At 44.2% G+C, this 21821-nt stretch overlaps 2 protein-coding genes across 6 annotated transcripts in view; one reads left to right on the plus strand and one right to left on the minus strand.

The window, feature by feature from the left end:
- The window catches only part of DNAI1 (dynein axonemal intermediate chain 1), a 79687-nt gene extending 59286 nt beyond the window's left edge, over positions 1-20401 (minus strand). Inside the window, exon 1 of one of the 2 annotated variants that reach the window (XM_047755143.1) lies at positions 20148-20401. In XM_047755143.1, coding sequence (XP_047611099.1) covers positions 20148-20177 — 30 coding nt within the window. In that variant the 5' untranslated portion in view covers positions 20178-20401. The remainder of the gene's footprint in view (positions 1-20147) is intronic. The other variant, XM_047755142.1, reaches the window with a different exon arrangement.
- Positions 20402-20481: 80 nt separating this feature from the next.
- FAM219A (family with sequence similarity 219 member A) overlaps positions 20482-21821 on the plus strand; it is a 64964-nt gene continuing 63624 nt past the window's right edge. For 2 of the 4 annotated variants that reach the window (XM_047754677.1, XM_047754682.1), the window contains exon 1: positions 20487-20992. In XM_047754677.1, the coding sequence (XP_047610633.1) occupies positions 20933-20992 (60 nt within the window). In that variant the 5' untranslated portion in view covers positions 20487-20932. Of the gene's footprint in view, positions 20993-21821 lie in introns of all 4 variants that reach the window. The other 2 variants (XM_047754679.1, XM_047754681.1) reach the window with 2 other exon arrangements.

Consider the following 21821-nt stretch of genomic DNA (forward strand, 5'->3'; position numbering starts at 1 on the left):
CCCCCTCCCCCCGGGTGGCCACATGTCTATTCTCCAGGTCCATGATTTTCTTTTCTGTGGAAAGGTTCATTTGTGCTGGATATTAGATTCCAGTTATAAATGAAATCATATGGCATTTGTCTTTGTCTTTCTGGCTCATTTCACTCAGTATGAGATTCTCTAGCTCCACCCATGTTGCTATAAATGGTATTATGTTGTTCTTTTTTATGGCTGAGTAGTATTCCATTGTGTATATATACCACATCTTCCGAATCCAATCATCTGTCGATGGATATTTAGGTTGTTTCCATGTCTTGGCTATTGTGAATAGTACTGCAATGAACATGCGGGTGCATGTGTCCCTTTTCAGTAGAGTTTTGTCTGGATATATGCCCAAGAGTGGGATTGCGGGGTCATATGGAAGTTCTATGTATAGATTTCTAAGGTATCTCCAAACTGTTCTCCATAGTGGCTATGCCAGTTTACATTCCCACCAGCAGTGCAGGAGGGTTCCCTTTTCTCCACAACCCCTCCAGCACTTGTTATTTGTGGACTTATTAATGATGGCCATTCTGACTGGTGTGAGGTGGTATCTCATGGTAATTTTGATTTGCATTTCTCTTATAATCAGCGATGTTGAGCATTTTTTCATGTGTTTGTTGGTCATCTGTATATCTTCTTTGGAGAAATGTCTATTCAGGTCTTTTGCCCATTTTTCCATTGATTGATTGGCTTTTTTGCTGTTGGGTTGTATAAGTTGCTTATATATTCTAGAGATTAAGCCCTTGTCGGTTGCATCATTTGAAACTATTGTCTCCCATTCTGTAAGTTGTCTTTTTGTTTTCTTTTTGGTTTCCTTTGCTGTGCAAAGGCTTTTCAGTTTGATTAGGTCCCATGGGTTTATTTTTGCTCTTATTTCTGTTGCTTTGGGAGACTGATCTGAGAAAATATTCATGATGTTGATGTTCTCTTTGAGGAGTTTGATGGTGTCCTGTTGTATATTTAAGTCTTTCAGCCATTTTGAGTTTATTTTTGTGCATGGTGTGAGGGTGTGTTCTAATTTCATTGCTTTGCATGCAGCTGTCCAGGTTTCCCAGCAATGCTTGCTGAATAGACTTTCTTTTTCCCATTTTATGCTCTTGCCTCCTTTTTCAGAGATTAATTGACCATAGGTGTCAGTGTTTATTTCTGGGTTCTCTATTCTCTTCCATTGGTCTGTCTGTCTGTTTTTATACCAGTACCACATTGTTTTGATGACTGTGGCTTTGTAATAGTGCTTGAAGTCTGGGAGAGTTATGCCCCCTGCTTGGTTTTTGTTTCTCAGTATTGCTTTGGCAATTCTGGGTCTTTTGTGGTTCCATATAAATGTTTGGATTGTTTGTTCTAGTTCTGTGAAAAATGTCCTGGGTTATTTGATAGGGATTGCATTGAATCTGTAGATTGCTTTGCCTAGCCCTTTTTTTTGAAGGATATTTTTGTTGGATATAGAATTCTGGCTTGACAGCAATTGTCTTCGGTGCATTAACATTCCATTGTCTTCTGACTTGTTTACAACAGGAGGTCAGCCATGATCATATTATTCCACTCTATGCATTTTATCTTTTTTCTCTGACTACTTTCAATATTTTATTTTTATCTTTGGCTTTCAGCATTTTGACTGCAAGGGATCTAAGTGTGGTTTTCTCTGTATTTATCTTGCTTGGGGCGCACTGTGCTTCTGATAGTACCAAATGTTTTCCACGAAATTTAAGAAATTTTTGACTATTATTTCTTCAACTATTTTCCCTCTTCCTCTCTTTCTGGGATTCCAACTACTTACCTGTTTCAAATACATATATGACATGTTCCCACAGATCACTAGGCTTTTTGTTTGTTTGTTTTTTAATCTTGTTTTTCTCTGTTTTTTTTTTGTTTTGTTTTGTTTTGTTTTTTGTCTTTTTAGAGCTGCACCCACAGCATATGGAAGTTCTCAGGCTAGGGGTTGAACTGGAGCTGCAGCTGCCAGCCTACACCACAGCCACAGAAGTGCCAGATCTGAGCCACGTCTACACCACACCTTATAGCAACACCAGATCCTTAACCCACTGAGCGAGGCCAGGGATCAAACCTGCATCCTCATGGATACTATTGGGTTCATTACTGCTGAGCCACGATGGCAACTCCTCTCTTTCTTTTAGATTGGATAATTTCAGTGGATCCATCTACACGCTTGCTACTATGTCCATCCGATAAATTTTATTTCTGATATTTATTTTTCTACTGTTTCTATGTTTTTGCTTAGATTCCCCATCTGTCAAGTCAAAATTTTCTTTAATTTCATAAATATATTTATAACAACTGCTTTAAAGTCATTGTCTGCTAATTCCAACACTGGGTTATCTCACTGGTATCACTGTGCTCTCCTTTGGGTCTCTCTCTGTGAGTGAGCCAAGATCAAGAAATTGACCCAAGGCAGAAAGTAAGGATACATATGTGACTCTTGTTGGGTGTTTTCCTTCCCTCAGGAGTCACTGTCCTGAGGAGTTGCTTAAAACAGTTGCTTTGTATATTGCGTCCAGGATTATAGTTGTTTGTAGTGGGATGGAAAATCCAGTATGAACTGCTCCATCATGGCCAGAATATAAATCTCCTCTACCAAAGTCTTTAAAAGTTACTCATAAAGTGTGATGCATTTTATTTTATTTTATTTTTTTAACCACATCCAACAATACTTTATTTTTTTATTTATTATTTTTTTCCATTTTTTTATTACTCAAATGAATTTATCATATCTGTAGTTGTATAATGATCATAACAATCTGATTTCACAGGATTTCCATCCCACAGCCCAGGCACATCCCCCCACCCCCCAAACTGTCTCCTCCGGAGACCATAAGTTTTTCAGTGTCTGTGAGTCATCATCTGTTCTGCAAAGAAGTTCCGTCTGTCCTTTTTTCAGATTCCACATGTCAGTGAAAGCATTGGATGTTGGTGTCTCATTGCATGGCTGACTTCACTTAGCATGATAGTTTCTAGGTCCACCCATGTTGCAAAAAATGCTGGTATTTCATTCTTTTTAATGGCTGAGTAATATTCCATTGTGTATATGTACCACCTCTTCTTGATCCACTCCTCTGTCGATGGATATTTAGGTTGTTTCCATGTCTTGGCTATTGCAAATAGTGCTGCAGTGAACATTGGAGTACATGTGTCTTTGGGAGTCATGGTTTTCTTTGGATAGATGCCCAGGAGTGGGATTGCTGGATCAAATGGTAGTTCTATTTTTAGTTTTCTGAGGAACCTCCATACTGCTTTCCACAGTAGTTGCACCAATTTACAATCCCACCAACAGTGTACTAGTGTTCCTTTTTCTCCACACCCTCTCCAGCACTTATTGTTTGTAGACTTTTTGATGATGGCCGTTCTGACAGGTGTAAGGTACCTCATAGTGGTTTTGATTTGCATTTCTCTAATGATGAGTAATGTTGAACATCTTTTCATGTGTTTCTTGGCCATCTGTATGTCTTCTTTGTAGAACTGTCTGTTTAGATCTTCCGCCCATTTTTTGATGGGGTTGTTTGTTTTTTGGGTATGGAGCTATAGAAGTTGTTTATAAACTTTGGAGATTAATCCCTTGTCAGTCGATTCACTTGCAAAGATTTTCTCCCATTCTGTGGGTTGTCTTTTTGTGTTGTTTAGGGTTTCCTTTGCTGTGCAGAAACTTTGAAGTTTGATTAGGTCCCATTTGTTTATTTTTGTTTTTATTGTCAATACTCTGATAGGTGGATCTGAGAAGATGTTGCTGTCGTTTATGTCAGAGAGTGTTTGGCCTATGTTTTCCTCTAGGAGTTTGATAGTGTCTGGTCTTATATCCAGGTCTTTAATCCATTTGGAGTTTCTTTTTGTGTATGGTGTTAGGGAGTGTTCAATTTCATTCTTTTCCATGTGGCTGTCCAGTTTTCCCAGCACCACTTATTGAACAAGCTGTCCTTTCTCCATTGTATAGTCTTGCTTCCTTTGTCATAGGTTAGTTGGCTGTAGGTGCGTGGGTTTAATTCTGGGCTTTCTATCCTGTTCCACTGATCTATATTTCTGTCTTTGTGCCAGTACCATGCAGTTTTGACGACTGTTGCTTTGTAGTATAGTCTGAGGTCAGGGAGCCTGATTCCTCCAGCTCCATTTTTCTTTTTAAGGATGTTTTTGGCTATTTTGGGTCTTTTGTGCTTCCAAACAAACTTGAAAATATTTTGTTCAAGTTATGTGAAAAATGTCCTTGGTAATTTGATAGGGATTGCATTGAATCTGTAGATTGCCTTAGGTAGTATAGTCATTTTGATGATATTAACTCTTCCAATCCACGAGCATGGTATATCTTTCCATCTATTTGTGTCATCTTTGATTTCTTTCATCAGTGGCTTGTAGTTTTCAGAGTATAGGTCTTTTGTTTCTTTAGTTAAGTTTACTCCTAAGTATTTTATTCTTTTGGATGCGATGGTAAACAGGATTGCTTCCCTAATTTCCTTTTCTGCTTTTTCATTGTTAGTATATAGAAATGCTGTCAATTTCTATGTACTGATTTTGTATCCTGCGACTTTGCCAAATTCGTGGATGAGCTCTAAGAGTTTCCTGGTAGAGTCTTTAGGATTCTCTAGGTATAGTATCATGTCATCTGTAAATAGCGATAGTTTTACTTCTTCCTTTCCAATTTGGATTCCTTTTATTTCTTTTACTTCTCTGATTACTGCGGCTAGGACATCCAGAACTATGTTGAAGAGTAGTGGTGAGAGTGGACATCCTTGTCTTGTTCCTGATCTCAGTGGGAATTCTTCCAGCTTTTCACCATTGAGAATGATGTTCGCTGTGGGTTTGTCGTATATGGCCTTTATCATGTTGAGGTAGGTTCCTGTTATGCCCATTTTCTGAAGGGTTTTTATCAGAAATGGGTGTTGGATTTTGTCAAAGGCTTTTTCCATGTCTATTGAGAGGATCATATGGTTTTTATTCTTCAGTTTGTTAATGTGGTGTATCACACTAATGGACTTGCATCCCTGGGAAAAATCCCACTTGATCATGATGTACAATCCTTTTAATGTATTGTTGGATGCGGTTTGCTAGTATTTTGTTGAGGATTTTTGCATCGATGTTCATCAGTGATATTGGCCTATAGTTTTCTTTTTTTGTGGAGTCTTTGTCTGGCTTTGGTACCAGGGTGATGGTGGCCTCACAAAATGAGTTTGGGAGTATCCCTTCCTCTGCAATTTTTTGAAATAGTTTCAGAAGGATAGGTGTTAGCTCTTCTCTAAATGTTTGATAGAATTCGCCTGTGAAGCCATCTGGTCCTGGACTTTTGTTTGTTGGAAGTTGTTTTTTTTTTCCCACTGTACAGCAAGGGGATCAAGTTGTCCTTACATGTATACATTACAATTACATTTTTTCCCCATCCTTTGTTCTGTTGCAACATGAGTATCTAGACAAAGTTCTCAATGCTACTCAGCAGGATCTCCTTATGTGTTTGAAGTTTTTAAATCACAGTTTCAATTTCAGTTCTTGTGATGGGTCCATTCATCTATTCTATTTCATCTTGGTTTAGTCTTGGAAGATTGTACTTTTCTAAGAATTTGTCCATTTCTTCTAGGTTTTCCATTTTATTGGTATATAGTTGCATATAGTAGTCTCTTATGATCCTTTGTATTTCTGTGATGTCCATTGTTACTTCTCCTTTTTCATTTCTAATTTTATTGATTTGAGTCCTCTCTTTTTTTCTTGATAAGTCTGGCTAGGGGTTTATCAATTTTGTTGATCTTTTCAAAGAACCAGCTTTTCGTTTCATTGATCTTTTCTATGGTTTTCTTTGTTTCTATTTCATTGATTTCTGCTCTGATCTTTATGATTTCTTTCCTTCTACTAACTTTAGGTCTTGTCTATTCTTCTCTCTCGAGATGCTTTAGATGTAAAGTTAGCTTGTTTATTTGGGCTTTTTCTTGTTTCCTGAGGTGGGCTTGTATTGCTATAAACTTTCCTCTTAGAACGGCTTTTGCTGCATCCCATGGGTTTTGGAGTGTCGTATCTTCATTGTCATTTGCTTCTAGGTATTTTTTAATTTCCTCTTTGATTTCTTCAGTGATCCATTGGTTGTTGAGTAGCATGTTGTTGAGTCTCCACGTGTTTGTGTTTTTTGCAGTTTTTTTCTTGTTGTTGATTTCCAGTCATTTAGTGTTGTGGTCGGAAAAGATGCTTGATATGATTTCAATTTTCTTAAAGTTACTGAGGTTGGATTTGTAGCCCAGGATATGATCAATCTTAGAGAATGTTCCATGTGCACTTGAGAAGAATGTGTATTCCATTGCTTTTAGATGAAATGTCCTATAAATATCTATTAAGTCCATCTGGTTTAATGCTTCATTCAGGGCCTGTGTTTCCTTATTGATTTTCTGTCTGGTTGATCTGTCCATTGCTGTAAGTGGGGTGTTAAAGTCCCCCACTATGATTGTGTTATTGTCGATTTCTCCTTTTAAGGTTGTTAGCAGTTGCCTTATGTATGGTGGTGAACCTGTGTTGGGTGTGTAGATATTTAAAATTGTTATATCTTCTTCTTGGATTGATCCTTTGATCATTATGTAATGACCTTCTTTGTCCCTTAAAATATTTTTCATTTTAAAGTCTATTTTGTCTGATATGAGTATTGCTAGTCCAGCTTTCTTTTGATCCCCATTTGTATGAAATATTTTCTTCCATCCTCTCACTTTCAATTTGTATGTGTCCCTAGAAGTGAAGTGGGTCTCTTGATGACAGCATATATATGGGTCTTGTTTTTGTATCCATTCAGCCAGTGTATGTCTTTTGGTTGGGGCTTTTAGTCCATTAACATTTGAGGTAATCATTGATATGCATGTTCTTATTGCCATTTTATTAATTACTTTGGATTTCTTTTTGCTGCTCTTTTTTCTTTCCTCCTTCTCTTGCTGTTTTCTGCCTAGAGAAGTTCCTTTAGTATTTGTTGTAAGACTGGTTTAGTGTTGCTGAATTCTCTCAGCTTTTGCTTATCTGAGAAGGTTTTGATTTCTCCTTCAAATCTGAATGAGAGCCTTGCTGGGTAGAGTCATCTTGGTTGGAGGTTTTTTCCTTTCATCACATTAAGTATATCATGCCACTCCCTTCTGGCCTGCAGAGTTTCTGCTGAAAAATCTGCCGATATAACCTTATTGGGGTTCCCTTGTATGTTACTTGTTTCTTTTCCCTAGCTGCTTTCAATATTTTCTCTTTGTCTGTGATTTTGGTCAGTTTGATTAATATGTGTCTTGGTGTATTCCTCCTTGGGTTTATTTTATATGGTACTCATTCCTCCTGGATTTGAGTGAGTGGTTCCTTTCCTATGTTAGGGAAGTTTTCGGCTATTATTTCTTTGAATATTTTTTCTGTCCCCTTCTCTCTCTCTTCTCCTTCTGGCACCCCTATTATATGGATGTTGGTGCGTTTCACGTTGTCCCAGAGTCCTCTGAGACTCTCTTCATTTCTTTTCAACCTTTTTTCTCTTTTCTGTTCTGCATCTGTAATCTCCACTAGTCTGTCCTCCACCTTGCTTATTTGTTCTTCTGCCTCCTGTATTCTGCTGTTAGCTGCTTCTACTGAATTTTTTATTTCAGTTATTGTATTTTGCATCTCTTCTTGTTTAAGTTTTATATCTTGTACCTCTTCGGTCAGTGTTTCTTGTAAGTTGTCCATCTTTGCCTCCAGTTTATTTCCAATGTCTTGCATCATCTTTAGCATCAACAGTCTAAAGTCTTTTTCCTGGAGGCTGAGAATCTCCTCATGGCTTAGCTGTTTTTCTGGGGTTTTTCCTTTCTCCCTCATCTGAGTTATAGTCCTCTGTCTTTTCATTTTTATAGGTTTTTGGTGTGGTGACCTTCTTACAGATAATAGAGTTGTAGCCTCTCTTACTTCTGATGTCTGCCCCCCTGTGGCTGAAGTCAGTATGGGGGCTTGGTGTAGGCTTCCTGATGGGAGGGGCTGATGCCTGCCCCCTGGTAGGAGGAGCCGATTCGCCTCCCTCTGGTGGGTGGGGCTTAGTCTCTGGATGGGATTAGAGGCAGCTGTGTGCCTGAGGGGTCTTTAGGTGGCCTGTTTACTGAGGGGTGGGGCTGTGATCCCACCTGGGTTGTTGTTTGCCCTGGGGCTTCTTAGCAGCTGGCTGATGGGTGGGGCCACATTTTCCCAAAATGGCCACCTGCAGAGAAAGGCACTGCTGCTGAGTATTCCCGAGAGCTTTGCTTTCAATGTCCTTCCCTCACAACAAGCCACGTTCACCCTGTTTTCCCAGGATGTCCTCCAAGAACTGCGGTCAGGTTTGACACAGATTACCTTGGAGACTTTGCTTTGCCCTGGGACTCAGTGCCTGTGAAAGTCTGTGTGAGCCTTTTAAGAAAGGGGTCTCCGTTTCTCCCAGTCCCGCGGAGCTCTTGCGCACAAGCCCCACTGGCCTTCAATGCCAGATGCTCCAGGAGCTCTTTCTCCCTGTGCCAGATCCCCACACGTGAGAGTTTGATGTGTGGCTCAGAACTCTCACTCCTGTAGGTGAGTCTAGTTTCCAGTCTGTGGAGCTTCCCACCCAGGAGGTATGGGGTTGTTTATATCGTGAAATCATCCCTCCTACCTTTTGATCTGGCCTCCTCTTTTTCTTCTGGAGTAGGGTATCTTTTTTAAGGTTTCAGGTCCATTTTGGTGAAGAGTGCTCAGTCTTTAGTTGTGAATTTTGTTGTTTTTAGGAGAGAAGTTGAGCTCCAGTCCTTCTATTCCACCATCTTAATCCCGTCCTCAGTGTGATGCATTTTAAAATTCATTGCAGAAACATGCTATTTAAAAAAAACAAAACAGGGAGTTCCCGTCGTGGTGCAGTGGTTAACGAATCCGACTAGGAACCGTGAGGTTGCAGGTTCGGTCCCTGTCCTTGCTCAGTGGGTTAAGGATCCGGTGTTGCTGTGAGCTGTGGTGTAGGTTGAAGATGCAGCTCGGATCCCGCATTGCTGTGGCCCTGGCATAGGCTGGCAGCTACAGCTCCGATTAGACCCCTAGCCTATGAACCTCCATATGTCGCAGGAGTGGCCCAAGAAATAGCAAAAACACACACACCCAAAAAAAACCAGAAAACAAAAAAAACTTGGAGTTCCCATCATGACTCAGTGGTTGACCAACCCAATTAATATCCATGAGGATGCGGGTTTGATCCCTGGCCTTACTCAGTGGGTTAAGGATCTGGCGTTGCTATGAGCTGTGGTGTAGATTGAAGATGCAGCTTGGATCTGGCATTGCTGTGGATGTGGCAAAAGCCAGCAGCTACAGCTCCGATTTGACCCCTAGAAATACGTATCAGAAGCAGTGGAGAAGTTACTTTGGAGTAAAGCAAATGATACCTTACTTCACATGAGAGGAGCCAAGGAAAGACCATAATTCCTTCTAAGGGAAATTGCCTTGCTCACAGCTTTGGCTGCTTAGAGTCATGGAATCTTGTCCCTCCCTGATCACTGCCTAGCATGAACAGGTAAGCTAGGGATAATCACATTTCTCCTCTATGGGTTTGAACTTGGACTACAGAGACAACTAGTGGATGGATGGAGATATTGGTGGAGAGGCTTGTGAGACAGAAGAGGCCAGAGTGGTCATGATGAGCTGAAAACACACTAAGTAATGAGGGACCAGAAACCATAGAAAAGTTGGCTGGTTGGGAAATGAAAATAAGGAATGAGATATAATTGCTAATAAAAGACCATGAGCGATATGGAGAAAGTAATTAGTACCTAGATCTGTTTCAGAACCAATAGTTTTCCAGTTCTATGCTATTTCTATATTTATAACACCCACCCACAAACCTCTTCTGCTTTACCAGTTCACCCCCTTTTACTTGAAGTAACCTGAGCAAGCCTCTGTTCTTTGCAATTTACAGAGCTCAGCTAAAATATAGGTACCTTAAAGTTTTCCAAGTTCATAAAGGGAAGAGAAGTAGGAAAGACTTGGGCATTCCAGGCAGATGGAACAAAATCATAACAAACATACAGAGGCCTGGAACCAAGTGTCTGTCCAGGGATTAGCAGATTTGTTTTATCCAATTACATTCCAGTTTGTTCCAAAGCAAGATTTGAGACTGAATGTATGACACATGGAAAAAAATAAATGAGAAAATGGATGCGAGGTAAAAACTAAAGCAGGAAAATAAGCTTAACATCAGGAGTAGGGTCTATACATAATTAACAGAATTAGGTGCTTTACGACAACAAAGAAGCCATGAGCTGGAGTTCCCATAGTGGCTCAGCGGAAAAGAGTGTGACTAGTATCCATGAGGACTCACGTATGACTTCTGGCTTCACTTAGTAGGTTAAGGATCGGACATTGCCATGTGCTGTGGGGTTGGTCACGACGCAGCTCTGATCTTGAGTTGCTGTGGCTGTGGCATAGGCTGGTTGCTACAGCTCTGATTCAACCCTTAACCTGGCAACTTCCATATGCTGTGGTTGCAGCCCTCAAAAGACAAAAAAAAAAAAAAAAGAAGAAGAAGAAGAAGCAGAAGCCGTGAGCTGCTTCTTCGGCAGGCCCAGAGAAAAGTTAGGGTTCTGAATATTGCAATGCATACCTTTCCATCTGTCACTTATTTACTCATTCAGTTATTATTTATTCATTCAGTATTTATTAAGCATCTACTATGTATCAGAAGTTAAGATGACAGCTAAAGAAGAAAAAAGTTTCAGTTGGTCTTACTCCAAGGGTTCTTGAATCTAAGAAGAGAGATAAATGAGAGACATAAACCCACCACGTGAAGCAGTGAAACCAAAGTTTGATCAACAGCCATGTTCTTGGCTTGCTTCTTCCATACAACTCCGTCTCTGCATTTGCAAAGATTGAACACTCCATACCAATTCCCAACTGGCAGAAAACAGTTTCATATGGTTTGCTCACAGCTGGAGAACCCGAGCTGCTCTTCAGCCTCAGCTTGTGTGCTGTAAAGCCCAAGGATGAGCACCAGACACCCCTGCCATTATTAATGGCGTACCTGGTGTGTGCTGAGGGCTAATGATGCACTAGGCTCCGTGGTAAGTGGGGGAGGAGACCAACGTCTGGCCTCACAGCTGTTTGGTAATTTGATAATGGTGCATGACAAACTTCAGACCATAACTCTGAAAGTAGCATGAGTGTAATCATAACAAACTCGAACAGCCAATGGCAGGATTTGTTTTCTAGTTATCACTTCCAGAAGGAATTTACCACCAGAGGAAGAGAAGAGAAAACTCTCAACTTCCTGTTACTAGGCCTCTAAATTATCATCACCTGCATCTGTCCCTGCCTCCCTTCCCCTCTTCCATTACAGTGTGTTCCACCTCTTGTCCACAACTGACCCACTCCCACCTCCTCAGACACTTTGGCTCTAGTCTTCATTTTATCTCCTTCGTCTTCCACTTCTCTATCTATGCAGGCAAATGCTCCTCCCCTTGGCCTTTAATATGTTCGCATCTTAAAAAGAAAAAAACAGGGAGCTCCCATTGTGGCTCAGCTGAAACGAACCCAACTAGCATTCGTGAGGATGTGGGTTTGATCCCTGGCCTGGCTCAGTGGGTTAAGGATCTGGCGTTACTGGGGCTGTGGTGTAGGCCAGCAGCTGCAGCTCCAGTTCAACCTCTAGTCTGGGAACTTCCATGTGCCACAAGTGTAGCCCTAAAAAGCAAAAAAAGAAAGAGAAAAAGAAAAAAACAAACAAAAAACCCAATAACATATTCAAGTCATACTTTAAAGAAAAAAAAAAGAAAAAAAAATCCTGTCTACATGGCCTTTACTCCTTTCTTAGCTCAATCCAGTCTGGTTTTTAATCTCTGAAATTGTTCTTTCCAAGGTTCCCCAATTATTTCTTTTTTCTTTTTGTTTCTTTTTTTGTCTTTTTGTCTTTTCTAGGGCCACACCTGCGGCACATGGAGGTTCCCAGGCTAGGGGTCGAATCAGAGCTATAGCCACCAGCCTACGCCACAGCCACAGCAACACGGGGTCTGAGCCGTGTCTGCAACCTACACCACAGATCTGGCAACACCAGATCCTTAACCCACTGAGCAAGGCCAGGGATCGAACTCGCAACCTCATGGTTCCTCGTCGGGTTCGCTAACCACCGAGCCATAACGGGAACTCCCTGATTTCTTAATTATTAAATGGCTGTGTCTAGTTCTTCATTAACAAATACAATAGGACTGGCCACATAACCTATAAACACTTTAAACTCGCTATAAACACACTCCTCCCCAGAAGACATTATTCTTCCTTGTAATCTTCTAACCTCTCTGGTCAGTGCTCCTTCTCCTACATGTTGGACTCTTGTCCATACTTTAAATCATGGTGTTCCTCCTAGAAATCTTCCCAGATTCCCCCAGAATTAGTGTTAGGATCTCCTCCCACGTGTTTTCATAGCACTGGATGCTACTGCCCCAACCGCACTCCAGCATTCGTTCCATAATCATTCACTGAGAGCTTCCAGCGTGATGGCCACTGGTTCAGGAGCTGACAATACTGATGTGAGCAAAAACGCCCACAGGTCCTGCTCTCAAGGAGCTCATAGTCTACTGGGAGAGACATACAATAATCAAATAATTGCACAAAAAAGTGAATCATTACAGACTGGGATGCATGCTGTGGGTGAAAGGATCAAGAGCAATGAGACCACATAATAGCAGAAACTTAACTCTCTTCATGAAATGGGCAGGAGTGTTAAGGCAGTTGTGGGGATTGAGGTTTGGCTTGGAATCTTTTTTTCTTTTTTTCTTTTTAGGGCTGCACCCATAGCATATGGAGGTTCACAGGCTAAGGGTCTAATTGGAACTACAGCTGCCAGCCTATGCCACAGCCACAGCCACAGCCACAGCAACACGGGATCCAAGCTGCGTCTACGACCTCCACCACAGGTCACGGCAATGCCAGATCCTTAACCCCTGAGTGATGCCAGGGATTGAACCCACAACCTCATGGTTCCTAGTCAGATTCGTTTCCACTGCACCAGGACAGGACTCCTGGCCCAGAATCTTAAGAGTGAGCACATGTGTGAGGGAAGGCATGAAGAGTGTTCCAGAAAGAAGGGACAACGCGTAGAACTGAAGGATTGCAGTAACAGGGGGAGAGTGGTACAAGTTAAGTCTTAGAGACCCAAGCAGCCCTCAGCTCATGCAAGCTCCTGGGGGTTATCTAAAAATTTGGCCCCTCTTCTAAGAGCAACAGGAGGTCACTGAAGGGTTCTGAGTGGGGGATGACATAACCAGATTGACAGTTTGAAAAGAGATCCCTTGATCCAGTGTAGAGAATGGATTGGAAGGGATACGAGTGGATGAGGGGGATATAGTTACAAGGCTTTTACAGCGCTCTTCGTGAAAGATGAGTGTAGGCTGAGCTAGGGAGGTGGCAGTGAGTATGAGAAAAGTGGCCTGATTTAAGAAATATTTAGAAAGTAAAGGGCTTGAGGAAGATAAGAGGATGAGGATGTTAACGATGTGAGGATGACACCGAGGAAAAGGGTCACAAGAGTGAGCATCTTACTTTGGATGTGCAGATAGGTACCACCTTCGCTTAGATTCTGCTCACCTCCTCCTGTCCTTTCTTCTGTGGATCCCAGGCCCGGTCATCAGCCTCAAAATCTCTGGATATCTAAGAATCTTGTCTGGCCTTGCACCCATTCTTTTTTGTTTGTTTGTCTTTTTAGGGCCACATTTGTGGCATGTGGAAGTTTCCCACACTAGGGGTCTAATCTGAGCTGTAGCCGCCAGCCTATGCCACATCCAAAGCAACACCAGATCTGAGCCGCATCTGCGACCTACGACACAGCTCATGGCAACGCCAGATCCTTAACCCACTGATTGAGGCCAGGAATCGAACCCACAACCCCTTGTTTCCTAGTCAGATTCATTTCCATTGTGCCATGATGGGAACTCCATTCTTTTTTTTTTTTTTTTGTCTTTTTAGGGCTGCACCTGCCTTATAGGGAAGTTCCCAGGCTAGAGGTTGAAATGGAGCTACAGCTGCTGGCCTATACCACAGCCACAACAATGTGGGATCTGCCACGTCTGCGACCCACACCACAGCTCACAGCAGTGCCAGATCCTTAACCCACTGAGCAAGGCCCTCATGGATACTAGTCGGGTTTGTAACCTGCTGAGCCACAGCAGGAACTCTGCACCCATTTCTTGCCCACTCACCCCTACCCTAGTCACACATCATCAAGATTGATGTCTCTAAAAGCATTGTCCCAGAGGGGCCTCTGAGGAGATCACAAAATGATCCAAAAATACAAGTCTTTTCTTTGGCTCCTACAGGCAAATGATGCAAAAATTCTAGACTTTGATTTTTTTTTATGGTAACTGAATTATAAAGGAGTACTAAGACTTGTTAGTCATAAACTAAAATTAGCTTTTAACTGGAGTTCACAGAAGACTCTAATTCAGTTCTCTACTAAGAAGTCTGGCCGCCAGGCAATGTTTGGCAACGATGCAAGGCTCATCTTGCCCATATGCAATGCAGCCAGTTGGAATTCTCAAAATTTTCAGGAAGGACACTTTGTTATTGGGGTATTACCAGTGATGTTTTGAGCTGGTCGTGGTTTATGGTGCTTGACGTTCATGCATTTTAATTACAAATTATGATTGGTGAAGCTTCATCATGATCGACTTAATATGCCGTGGTGATTTGATTAACCCTCTGGAGTAGAAGGATAACAGTCTGTGACCTTAGTTCCTGTCACTTTCCTCCTCCCTTCCTTGCTGATCCAGAACATGTGGAAGCAGGCTCCCATCTCAGGAACTTGACGCTTGCTCTGCCCTCTGTCTGGCTTGTCTTCCCCCCAAGATATCACATAACTAATGCTTTCACTTCCTTCAGGTCTTTCTCAAATGTCACCTCTGGGAGGCCTTCCCTGATGGCTATATTTAAATCATAATCTCCTGGTTCCCTGAACTTCCTAGTCCATTTCCCTGCTTTATTTTTCTTTATTATTATTATTATTAAAGTATAGTTGATTTACAATGTTTCATCAAGTTCTGTTGTACAACAGAGTGACCCAATCACACACATTTCCCTGTGCTGTACAGTAGGATCCCATTGCCCATCCTCTCCAGATATAACAGTTTGCATCCCCAGAAACCCCCCAAATGCCCATCCCTCCCATTCCCTCCCCTTTCCCCCCACCCTGGAACCCCAAGTCTGCTCTTCTTGGCCAAGCTCGGTTTCTATTTGTTTGTTTGTTTGTTTGTTTGTTGTTTTTGGGCTGCGCCTGCAGCATATGGAGGTTCCCAGGCTAGGGGTCTAATCGGAGCTGCAGCTGCTGGCCTACGCCACAGCCACAGCAACTCAGGATCCAAGCCACGTCTGCAACCTACAACACAGCTCATGGCAACACCAGATCCTTAACCCACTGAGTGAGGCCAGGGATCTAACCCACAACCTCATGGTTCTCAGTTGGATTCGTTTCTGTTGTGCCACTATGGGAACTCCTGTTTGTTATTTTTAGATAGGATCATCTGTCCCATATTTTAGATTCCACAAATAAGTGATATCCTATTGTATTTGTATTTTTCTTTCTGTTTACTGCCCTTAGCATGAGAGTCTCTAGTTCCATCCATGTTGCTGCAAATGACATTGTTTTGTCTTTTTTATGGCTGGGTAATATTCCATTGTATATATGTACCACATCTTCTTAATCCATTCATCTGTCGATGGATATTTAGGTTGTCTTGCTATTGTGAATAGTGCTGCAGTGAACATAGTGGTGCATGTATCTTTTTCAATGAAAGTTTTGTCTGGATATATGCCCAGCAGTAGAATTACTGGATCATATGGGTAGTTCTATATTTAGTTTCCTGACTTACCTCCATACTGTTTTTCATAGTGATTGTACCAATTTACATCCCCACCAATAGTAAAGGAGGGTAGCTTTTTCTCCACACCCTCTCCAGCATTTATTTGTTGTCTTGTTAATGATGGGCATTCTGGCAGGTGTGAGATGGTACCTCATTGTAGTTTTAATTTGCATTTTTCTAATAATTAGTGAAATTAAGCATGTTTTCATATGCCTGTTGGCCATCCATATGTCTTCTTTGGAGAAATGTCTATTTAGGTCTTCTGCCCATTTTTCAATTGGGTTGTTTGGTTTTTTGTTGTTGAGCTGTATGTGTTGTTTGTATATTTTGGAGATAAGCCCTGTCTGTTGCACCTTTGGCAAAGTTTTTCTCTCATTCTGTGGGTTGTCTTTTCATTTTTTTAATAGTTTCCTTTGTTGTGCAAAAATCGAGTTCAACTAGGTCCCATTGGTTATTTTTCTTCTTGATACCTATCACCATCTGATAAACTATATATTTTACTTATTTTTTTTATGTCTGTACACATGGAATATAGAAGTTCCTGGGCCAGGGGTTGAATCCAAGCCACAGCTGCCACAACTCGGGATCCACTGCACCAGGCTGGGGATCAAACCCATGCCTCTGCAGTGACTAGAGCCACTGCAGTTGGATTCCTAATCCACTGAGCCATAGCAGGGACTCCAATATATTTTACTTATTTGTTTATGGCCAACTGACCTCCAACTAAAAGATAAGCTCCATGAGAGCAGGGAGTTTTGCTTATTGCCATATCACCAATACCTGGAACAGTACCTGGCATAGAATATAGATGCTCAATAAATAACTGTTGAATGAGAGTAACTGTTTACATCATCGGAATGTTCATCCTCTTAATTTTCAACACCCAGCTCTTAAGGCATGGGTATGTGTAGTTCACATTTGAATCATTCATAGTCCTACTACCAAAGCAGATATAAACAGGAACCCAGAAAGTGGGCTTCTCCAGTGACATTTCCTTGTTATCACTCCCCACTAGTCTCCTGATGCTAGGCTCACCCCTTTATATTCTTCAAACTCACTCAGATTAAAATTTCCAAAGAACAACTTGATATTCAGAATTCAAAGTTTTTTTTCTTTCAGAATTTAATCTATTCCAGTAATTGTGCTAGGTTCGGGGGAATGAATGGCGAATGAGACAGACATGATCCTTGCCATCACAGAATTTATAGTCTAGTGGGGCTATCACCCTGTCCTGACTCCAGAAAGGGGATTTAATCCCTTGGAGGAGAATATGATGGGCAAACTGAGACAGTGATATATGAACAGGAGATGAAGGAGGGATTTAGGGTAGAGTGGAATGATGCAGGGGGCAGCAGACAGAAAAGACTATACCAGGCAGGCAGAGGAAACAGCGATTTCAAAGACCTAGAGGAGAAAGACAGTGTGGATGTCACTTTCCAGGAAATGAGGGCAGTTCAGTGTGCTGGGACTGTGGGATCATCACAGAGTGACAGCGAGATCCAAAGTAGAGTGGGTAGCCAAGGCTAGACCTTGGCTTGTATGGCTTGTAGGCCATACAAAGCAAGTTGAACTTTTGGGACTTTATCCTGAGGGCTAAAGGGAGTCAATAAAAGGTCTCATGGGCAGTGCAACATAAACAATGGGGTTTAAACTCTTCTCTGTCTCCTAACAAATCCAAATCCTGGGAGTTCCCATTGTGGCTCAGTGGTAAAGAACCCAACTAGTGTCCATGAGGAGTTCCCAATATGGCGCAGCAGAAATGAAACCAACTAGTAATCATGAGGTTGCAGGTTCTATCCCTAGCCTCGCTCAGTGGGTCAAGGATCTGGCATTGCTATGAGCTGTGGTGTAGGTCACAGATGCAGCTTGGATCCAGCGTTGCTGTGGCTGTGGCGTAGGCAGGCAGCTGTAGCTCTGATTTGACTCCTAGCCTGGGAATTTCCATATGCCACAGGTGCAGCCCTAAAAAAAAAGACAGATGACAACAACAACAACAAACACTAATCCTGACCTTCCCTCTTCACTGTGGGCATCCACGTCATAGTTCCTCCAGCCCTGAAGATTTTGTGCTGCTCCACGCTTCACCTCTCTCTCTCAGCCTCAGGGATCCCATCTCCCCTTATCTTTGTATGCCTGTGTTCTGTCTCCCCCACTGCACTGAGTTCCCAGAGGACAGGGACTTCTTAAGGCTCTCAAGGTTGTCCCACACCCAGCTTACCACTGACCCAGAATGGGCCTTACTGAGACAAGTGGGTGTTGAATACAACCTAGCACAATCCAGTTTTTCCCTCAAACCTTACACACCAGTATTTATGTTCTAAAACAACCCTTCCCTTCAAGGGGCAGTGCTGATGTGTGCAAGGCCAGTTGACCCCCGTTTCTGTTTCCTGTTGCAGTCACCTCTCTTTGCTCTCGGTTTACCTAGCCTCTAATATCTCCTCTAAGGGGCTGGAGAAAGGATTCCCAAGCTTGTTCAAACAGCAAGTGCTAGAAAAATTTAATCTGTAGTGACAGAAAGCAGAGCAGTGGTTACCTGGGGCTGGAAGGTTGGAGAAGAACTGCCTGGGATGAGGCACAGGGAAATTTTTTGTGGGTAGAGGAAGTGTTCTATAAATTGACGGTGGTGGTGGTTCACAAGCGCATAAATTAGTCAAGACCTGTCAACATGTACAACTAAAATAGTCCATTTCATTATATGTAAACCAGGCCTCAGTAATGCTTATTTTAAAAAACTTGCATGTAAGAGTTCTCTTGTGGTACAGTGGGTTAAGAATTTGATGTTGTCACTGCTATGGCTCAGGTCACTGCTGTGATGCTGGTTTGATCCCTGGTCCAGGAACTTCTGCAAGCAACAGGCATGGCAAGCAAGCAAGTAAATACATACATACATACATAATACATATGTATATACATACATAAATACATAAAACAGACAAATAAATAAAGCTGCAAGTAAATTAAGAGTCAGTAAGCCTGGGAATTCCCTTCATGGCTCAGTGGTTAATGAGCCAACTAGGATCCATGAGGATTTAGGTTGGATCCCTGGCTTTGCTCAGTGGGTTAAGGATCCTGTATTGCTGTGAGCTGTGGTGTAGCTCTCAGATGAGGCTCGGATCCCACGTTGCTGTGGTTGTGGCATAGGCTGGTAGCTGTAGCTCTGATTCAACCCCTAGCTTGGGAACCTCCACATGCCACCGGTGTGGCCCTAAAATAGCATAAATAAGTATATAAATAAATAGTTGCTAAGCCTGAGCACAGTACACGAGCTGCAAAACACAGTTTAACCCCAACATTAAACTATGGCAAGACCATATGGGAATAGCATCCTCCCCATGGCTGCAGAGATCTAAGAATGATGGGTGCACCTGCTACAGAAGGCCAGGTGAAAGAAGCAAAGGAACAAAGGCTAACATGGAGGAGGCCAGACCAAAATATGTAAAGTCACAAACAGCATGCACATAGATTTGCTCTCCAAACCTCAAAACACCCAGGCCTGAGTGATGGAAGTTTAGAATAAATAAATAGAAGCTCTGCCTCAAAAAGCCAGAAGCTGCATATTAATCCCAAGGTGATAAATTCATAAAGGGTTTGGAAAAAGTGACTATTGTAGGACTGCATGGCTTGACCACAGAGGCTCCTCGAGAAGCTGGGCTTTACCTCTCCTTCCAGGGTGAAAGGGTCACCTTTGGGTTTCCTAGGAGAAGGGGTTATGACTTTCCAGGTGGCAACAAGGACAGTTTGGAGTGTTCAGCATGTGAATGGGGACAGGAAAGGGGTCTCTCGCCTCTTCCTCTTTCAGTGAGCTCTCTCTCCTTATGAGTCTCCCAACACAGAAGATCTAAACCAAATGCCTGCACCTAACCTCTGTGTCTCTCATGCAGTTCTCCCAAACTCCCTCTGTGAGCTCCCAAAGGCCTGTGTCTCCACCTAGCCCAGCACGGAGCACATAGCAAAGGGCTGGAAAAATAATTTCTTTGGGACAAGAATGTGGGGGCAAGGAGGAACATATTGGGGGCGGGGGGGGGGTGTGCTTAAGGAGGATGGGCTGCTCTGGAGGGGTCTGTGGAGAGAGGAAGTGCAATGGTGAGAGGACAGGTCAAAGAGTGGTGGGAAACAGTGGGTCAGGGGCAGTGTGAAAGAGGAGGCTAAGAGTAATGGAAGAGAGCTAGTCAGGGTCAGAGGTCACTGGGGACACAGGCCAGGGTCAGAGGTCACTGGGGACACAGGCCAGGGAAGATGAAGGATCAGTCGCAGAGGTATGATCATTGGTCACTGGCAGCGAAGGTCAGAGGTCACTGGGATAGAGCAGGTCTCGGTGTGTGTTACCTGCTTATGAGGCGGCTGTTTGTGGGGCATCTTCAAAGAAGCAGGAAGCACCTCAACTCCTGGAGCACCTACAAAACGCTCCCTCGCCTGAGGACAAGAAGACTGTCCGTTCCCTCAATCATGCACAGGAAATCCGGATTCTCTTTCACTTCAATTCCCAATCTCAGGGGTTCTTTGGGGACAGCTGTCGCTGTGGGTCCCCGTGCCCTTGCAGAGTGGAATCGGCTCCTCCCTGACGCGGTTACCCAGCAACCAACCGGCAGCCAAGGCGCAGGCGCCTCCGACGCCCCCTCACGGCTCGAGGAGAAGGCGGGGCTGGGCGAGCAGGGAACCCCCAGCTCCGCTAAGCCCGGCCCCCTCCGGCAAGACTCGACTCGCTGCCCTGCGATTCGGAACTCCTGCATGTGGGAGGGGCTAGGGCCCCCAGATACCGCCTCCTCATGAATAATGCAGACTTCAGGCGGTGTCCCGGACCCGGAAGTGGAGTTGCCGAGTCACCGCAGTGGCTGAGCTGCTGACAGGAGGCGGCGGCGGAGGAGGAGGCGAGGCAAGACCTGCGGCTCTGCCGGGCCACAGTCGCTGTAGTGCTAGGCGAGTCGACGGAGCCACGCCGGCCTCAGCCCGCCTGCAAACCTCCCGCCCCGCGCTCACCCCTCCATCTGCCCGACTCATCCGGGGCGGCCTAGTCTGCACCACCCACCAGGCTCCTTGGGGCCGTCGCCCCGCGCGGTCCCGTCGGCGTCCCCGGCCGCGCCCGGCCCCTGGCCCGCTCGCCCACCGGCACCATGATGGAGGAGATCGACCGGTTCCAGGTGCCCACCGCGCACTCGGAGATGCAGCCGCTGGTGAGGGGGCGGGCGGCGGGCAGGCCAGGGCCGGGAGGGGGCGCTGCCTTGAGGAGGAGGGAGGGAATCAAGCCTGGGGGACAGTGCGGAGAGGGCGCCTCGGATGGGGCAAAGAGGGCCATGAAAATGCATCGCCGGGGGAGGGAGACTTGCAGGACAAGAAAGCCGTGGGAGAATACGTGGGATGATAGCAAAGGGGCCTGTAAGGGCGGAGAGCACTGTCAGCGAAGGCAGGCCAAGGGAGCTACGGGGAGTGCCGTCGGATGGAACCGAGCGGGGGCACAATGGTGCACACCGTTAGTGGAGGGCCATAACGGGGGAAAGAAGGGAACTGTCATGGGGCATCGCCAGTGGCAGGCCCAGGGGCTGTGGTGAGAGTTAGGGAGGCGTTTAGACCTAGAGGCCTGTGATGCTCAGAGCGGGGGATGGGGCCAGCGAGCAGACAGTCTGAGGGACCCGAACTGGTTTGTGGAGGAGGAGGGGCTTGCCCTCCAGTTCACTGGCTATGGATGGGAACGCGGGGACTGACCGTGGACCAGTGGGGGCAGGGGGAGAGTCCATGCAGGACCCCGGAATTTCGTTCTCCGGAGGAGAACGTGGTCAGTCTAGCCTGGGGGTGCTGGAGCCGGGAAGGAGAGAGCACTGTAGCAAAACAGAGAATCCGGGGCGCAGATGAGAGAGCTCGGGAACCGGGGGAGAGGGGGCGGGGCCGCTCTGGAGCCGCTTGTGCCCACCGGTTCAGGAGAGCCCCCAGCATCCTAGGCCTACGTGCTTAGAGTCCTTGCTGGGCGCCGATCCTGCAGCCTGTCCGCTGCCCGGGAGTCAAGGA

The sequence above is a fragment of the Phacochoerus africanus genome, chromosome 12, assembly GCF_016906955.1.
Source record: "Phacochoerus africanus isolate WHEZ1 chromosome 12, ROS_Pafr_v1, whole genome shotgun sequence".
In the NCBI taxonomy this organism is placed as follows: Eukaryota; Metazoa; Chordata; class Mammalia; order Artiodactyla; family Suidae; genus Phacochoerus; species Phacochoerus africanus.